Source organism: Leopardus geoffroyi, chromosome C2 (assembly GCF_018350155.1).
Source record: "Leopardus geoffroyi isolate Oge1 chromosome C2, O.geoffroyi_Oge1_pat1.0, whole genome shotgun sequence".
Taxonomy (NCBI): domain Eukaryota; kingdom Metazoa; phylum Chordata; class Mammalia; order Carnivora; family Felidae; genus Leopardus; species Leopardus geoffroyi.
This window is the reverse complement of record NC_059333.1, coordinates 124,513,927-124,520,366: the sequence shown is the minus strand read 5'-3', so window position 1 is coordinate 124,520,366 and position 6,440 is coordinate 124,513,927. Positions and strand designations below refer to the sequence as shown.

Sequence of the window (6,440 nt, the reverse complement as noted above, 5' to 3'; positions counted from 1 at the left end):
AGCACACCTGTATCCCTTAGATAAATACCTAGTAGTGCAATTGCTGGGTTGTATGGTAGTTCTATTTTTAATTTTTTGAGGAACCTCCATACTGTTTTCCAGAGTGGCTGCACCAGTTTGCGTTCCCACCAGCAGTTCAAAAGAAATCCTCTTTCTCCTTATCCTCACCAACATCTTTTGTTGCCTGAGTTGTTAATGTTAGCCATTTGACAGGTGTGAGGTGGTATCTCATTGTGGCTTTGATTTGTATTTCCCTGATGATGAGTGATGTTGAACATTTTTCATGTGTCTGCTAGCCATCTGGATGTCTTCTTTGGAGAAGTGTCTATTCATGTCTTTTGCCCATTTATTCACTGGATTATTTGTTTTTTGGGTGTTGAATTTGATAAGTTCTTTATAGATTTTGGATACTAACCCTTTATCTGATATGTTGTTTGCAAATATCTTCTCCCATTCTTTTGGTTGCTTTTTAGTTTTGTTGACTGTTTCCTTTGCTGTGTAGAAGCTTTTTATTTTGATGAGATTCTAATAGATTATTTTTGCTTTTGTTTCTCCTGCCTCCAGAGATGTGTTGAGTAAGAAGTTGCTGTGGCCGAGGTCAAAGAGTTTTTTTTGCCTGCTTTCTCCTTGAGGATTTTGATGGCTTCTTGTCTCACATTTAGGTCTTTCATCCATTTTGAGTTTATTTTTGTGTATGGTGTGAGAAAGTGGTCCAGTTTCATTCTTCTGCATGCCGCTGTCCAGTTGTCCCAGCACCATTTGCTGAAGACACTGTCTTTATTCCATTGGATATTCTTTCCTGCTTTGTCAAAGATTAGTTGCCCATACGTTTGTGGGTCCATTTCTGGGTTCTCTATTCTGATCCATTGATCTGAGTGTCTGTTTTTGTGCCAGTACCATACTGTCTTGATGATTACTGCTTTGTAATACTTCTTGATACAATAGGTTCTTGGTAAGCAGAGTTTTTGAGACGGAGTACCTATGACTAATGTCAGAATTAAAAGCCCCAGCAGGACTGCCCATCCAGCACAATTTTGTTTCCTCATTGTTAACATGGGCTAATGTGCTACTGTAGCCCTGGCCCCCACCTTCTCCATAGCATGATTATCCTGTCCTACAATATCTCCATCTTCTGCCCCTGTCCAATCCCACCATCCTCGCTGCTCCTTCACTCTGACCATAGGTAAACCAAGTTAGATGTGATCATTTTTTAAAAGGATGAATTTGAGGATTCTGTTTTCTTTTTCAGCAAGAAGTTCAAATGGATGCAGTACCTTCAAACTAAAACATATCCAGCAATAGAGTGAAGAAACTAAATAATACTCTAGTATTCCAAAAGAACTATTTTTAATATATATTTTTATTTTTCAATTTTCATTTTATTTATTAATTTTTTTACATTTAAGTAATTTCTACACCCAACATGGGACTCGAACAACTCACAACCTTGAAATGAATATATATATATTCATTTGTATATATATATATATATCCACAGACACACACATATATAATTTTATTTTATTAATGTTTATTTATTTGTTTTTGAGGGGGGAAGGGGCAGAGAAAGAGAGAGAGAGGAAATTCCAAGCTGACAGCATGGAGCTGGATGTGGGGGCTCAAGGCTCAATCTCACCAACCGTGAGATTATGACCAAAACTGAGGTCAAGAGTCAGATACTTAACTGATTGAGTCACCCAGGCACCCCCAAAACCTCCTTTTTCTTGGCCTTCTCCTAAACCATTGTGAAGAGTTTTTACTTATAGAAGCTGAAAGTCATGAGACATGTGAGTGATGAACGCTTACACTCTTAAATCTGTCCCTCTTTTCCTTTCCACATACTACTCTTAGGTAAGACTGGCCTTTTTTTCTTTCCATTCTTGCCCAGTTAGAACTCCTCTGTCTCCTCTGCTTAATGGTTTCTATTAAAACTCTATGTTCCAATTTCCAAAATTGGCTGTTGATATTTAAAGGTTGCTTAGGAAATTAAGATAACAATTTTTCTGCCTGGAGAAAACTGATTCTCATATTTACCTAGTAATGGGCTAAAAAGAGTCAGCTTGAAACTCTGGACTGACAGCTAACTGCTTTAATCTAGGGTATACTTGTCTTATCCACTGAAAAGATTAAAGACATTAGATTTAATGAGTGAGAAGCTGAGAGTAAGATTTGCAGTATATGAAAATATATCTGAAATTATTTTTAAAGTATCATTCCAATTACACATGAAAATTTTCATCATCTTACCAGTAATTGGGGAATTGCAGTTTTAAAAAATGAGGTACCATTGGCAAACAACTTAAAGTTTGGTGATACAGGGGGCGCCTGGGTGGCTCAGTTGGTTAAGCGTCTGACTTCAGCTAAGGTCATGATCTTGTGGGTCATGAGTTTGAGCCCTGTGATAGGCTCTGAGCTGACAGCTCAGAGCCTGGAGCCTGCTTCTGATTCTGTGTCTCCCTCTCTCTCTGCCCCTCCCTTACTTGCACTCTGTCTCTCTTTCTCTCTCAAAAATAAATGAACATTAAAGTTTGGTGATACAGTGTGGTGAAAGACTGCTAGAAGCTGTTTAAATTATTACAACCACTCTAGAGAACAATTTGGCTATATCTTACAAAACTGTATATGTACACGCCATACTACCCATAAATATAATTTCTAGGTGTATTTCCTACAGAAACTCTTCCTCAGGTGCTGACAAGTGTGAGGATGTTTACTACAGTATTGTTTGTAATATTAAAAACTATAAACACAAATATCCATTAATAAATTAATGAATAAAATATGGTATATCCATGTGATGGAACTGGAAATCTTTGGGAGAAATGAGCCATATATATACAGGTGACCCTTGAACAATGAGAGCATTAGGGGTGCTGACCCCACACAGTAAAAAATCTGTGTGTAACTTTGATTAACTACTGATAGCCTACTGTTGACCAGAGCCTTACTGATAACATGAACGGCCAATTTAACACATATTTTGTGCACTATATGTACGTGTATATGTATGTATTATATATGTATATATTTATTCACCATAAAAAGGAGTGAAATCTTGCCATTTGCAGTGACATGGATGGAGCTGGAAAGTATTAGGCTAAGCTAAATAAGTCAGTCAGAGAAAGACAAATACCATATGATTTCACTCATATGTGGAGATGGGGGGGATGGGTGAAATAGGTGATGGGGATCAAGGAGTGCACTTGTGATAAGCACTGGTGTTGTATCAAAGTGTTAAATCACTATATTGTACACTTGAAACTAATATTACACTGTGTGTTGGGGTGCCTGGGGGGCTCAGTCGGTCAAGCATCTGACTCTTGATTTTGGCTCAGGTCATGATCTCCCGGTTCGGTTTGTGAATTTGAGTCATACATTGGGCTCTGCTCTGTGCTGACAAGTGCACAACCTGCTTGGGAATCTCTCTCTCTCCCTCTGCCCCTTCTTCCCAGTCATGCTCTCTCTCTCTTTCTCTCAAAATAAATAAATAAACTTAAATAAGAAATATTACACTGTATGTTCCCTGAAATTTAAATAAAAACTTAAAAACAAAGAAATACCCATTTGACTGTTTAGCTACAGGAGAATACAGGAGAATAGTGTACAGTCTGCTTCTGTAATGAAACAATGTCATGGCTTTTCCTTTCCTCCTTCCATTAAATATTATTTTCAGGGGTGCCTCGGTGGCTCAGTTGGTTAAACATTTGACTTCAGCTTAGGTCATGATCTCACAGTTGGTGAGTTTGAGCCCTATATCAGGCTCTGCACTGATAGTGTAGAGCCTGCTTGGGATTCTCTCTCTGTCTCTTTCTCTCTGCCCCTCCCCTAATTGTGCTCTCTCTCTCAAAATAAGTAAACTTTAAGAAAACATTATTTTCACCGTTTTTTATTCTAATTTTAGAAATACTTCCCCAAAGCCCAATGCATTACATTTGTGTGCCATTCATTCATTCATTCATTCATTTAGTATGCATTTATCTTGATTGACCAGGTCCAGGGAAAGAAGTTTAGAAAGCAAGAAGAGAAAAAGAAAATTAGTGATTAGGTTTTATCCAAATATTCAAGACCTATATGAAAAAAATTATAATTTCTTTCCTGCTAATCATAAAGATCAGAATAAGTGGAGGTGAATAGACGAATATTAAGATAAAAGGAATCAATGTTATGATGTTGCAGTGGGCAGGGCAATGCACCACCTAGATCCTCTTTATGAGAAATTTTTCCATAAGTGCTAGAAGAAGTGCTATGGACAGCCTTCAGCTGTCATGCCCTTTAGAAACTGTCTCACCTGAAGAAAGTGGCCTTGCCCTGGGCTATGGTCCTTCCCTGGTCTCTCACACCCAATGGCTGATTGATGAGGGAAGAGGGCTATTTCAGCCTTCCCTGGGACAATGCTGACCAGCCATTCTGACTCTCGAGCTCCCAAAGAGGTTGCTGAGGCTGTCACTGGATCTGCAGCACTTTAACTTCTCCTTGTCTCCCTACTGTTTACTTGGCCTTTTTTTTCACAAAGCTCTTCTTAATAAATATTGAGCATGCTAAAAGCAAGCAAGCAAACAAACAAACAAAAACTGGTGATCAGAAGCACCTCCAAGGGCATTGGAGAATTCATAGAGGTAAATTCACAATTACAAAGGTAAGGAAAAACAACCTGAAGTGGAGAGAAAGGAGACATGCATTGGGAGGTGATGAAAAAAGGGGATAAATTGGAAAAAAAAAATGAGATGACTTTGAAGCAAGAGTAGGGGTGAAACAAGAAGAATAGGGTTGGCTGAAGATGACAGAAGTGGAAGAAACAGCTCATGCACCACAAGCAAGGGACCTGAAAATCCGTCGTTGATTATGTGTGGTCTACTCTCCCTGCTAAATGTCCTTACCAGACTCTATCTATCTATCTATCTATCTATCTATCCATCTATCTATCCATCCATCCATCCATCCATCCATCCACCCACCCATCCATGCCTGCTACCGATCAAGGCATTTAGCTAAACAAAATGAGACAAAAACTAACATAACAAAAACTGCAGCTGCCCATTGTCTACGATGCAGATGCTTCATCTCTGAGTGGTGGTATGTGTTCACAGCATGTAGTGGAGGATCACTAGTGCCGAAGCCGGGTGGTGAGAGATTGTGGGAGCAGTTCATTCCTGGAACAGGCGTCTTCGGGCCTTGTGAGAAGGACCCGGAGGGCGCTGGGGGCGCGCGTGGGGGCCTGGACTCGGAGAGGGAGGTAGAGGTTGGAGTGGCGAGTTGGGGAAGGGCTCCAGAAGGTGGACGTCCAGGTTGAAGTAGCGGAAAGAAGAGCGTCTCTCTGGACTAGGAGTGGGGGCCCAAGACCGGGGCTCTGGTACCTGGCCCACAGGGTAGGGGTTGGCCACTCTTCCCGCGCAGGGGCGGAGCCCAGCGACGGAGCCGGCTGCAGGGTCCATCCGAGGGGGCAGGAACGCGGGGTCCGCGTCTTCCTCGTAGGCCTCTTCTTGGGGGGCCATCTGTGGGACAGATGCACAGAAGAATCCTTGCTCGACGGCGACGTCGTGCCCGGGCGCGCCCAGAAAAGCGCCGGGTTCCAGGCCGACAAGCGAGTGGCCCTGCCCTCCTGAGCGCAGGAGGGCCTCGGGGACCAGCAGCAGGGTGAGCTCTCCGACAGACACTTGCAGGACCGACGTGGGCTCGGGCTCCAGCACCAGGTCGACGTCGTCCAGGGGCACTTGCAGGGGCACATCCAGTGGCCAGGACCACCACCGAGGTGAGGGCGCCGGCGGCCGGGGGCCCCTCCAGGCCTTCCAGGCCAGCAAGCTCCTCGGTTCGGCTGCGCTTGGCGGGGCCGGGTCCTCCGGTCGACGGTCCGGGACAGGGCGCAGGGTAGGCGCTGGGGCTGCGGGGCCGGCTGCCCATCACCTGGACGGCGCTGCGGGTGGCGCTGCCGGGGCCTGGCGGAGGGCGTGAGGGGCTGGGTCCTGCACGCAGTGACAGGTCTCGACGACAGGTGAGGCGGCGAGGCGAGGCGCGGCGGGGCGCGGCACGGCGCGACGCAGAGTGAGTGCCCGGGAGTTCTGGGGGCGCCTCCCGGGAGACCCTCAGTCCAGGTTCTGGTGGCGCAGAGTAGGCCCTCACACGTCAGGGTAAGCATTGAATTATTAATAGGAGAAGTCAGGTGACCGGCAGAGGAGGTTTCAATATAAGCCCCGCCTCCTGCCTAACGGGGGATTAGATTTAGTGACGTGCAGTAGCGGGAGGTTTTTAAGAAACTGTAGCGAGAATACCCCTTGGATGTGCCTGTGGGTTCCACTGGCCTTTATCGCCTTTCTTTTGGGGGGTGGGGTGGGGTGAGGGGTGGAGAGCCAGAGCACAGGATCAAAAACTGCTTGTTTACTTTAAGAAGTAGTCCTTGCCTGGGGCGCCTGGGTGGCTCAGCCTGTTAAGCTTCCCACTTAGGT

General features: G+C 44.3%; 1 protein-coding gene across 1 annotated transcript; it reads right to left on the bottom strand.

Annotated features, from left to right (window-relative positions):
- Positions 1-5,139: 5,139 nt before the first annotated feature.
- LOC123576178 (proline-rich protein 23A-like) lies at positions 5,140-5,898 on the bottom strand. Its single transcript, XM_045437126.1, is given in 2 exon segments — positions 5,140-5,717; positions 5,719-5,898. Coding segments are annotated over 2 exon segments (753 nt in total). The 3' UTR covers positions 5,140-5,144.
- Between the last annotated feature and the right edge of the window lie 542 nt (positions 5,899-6,440).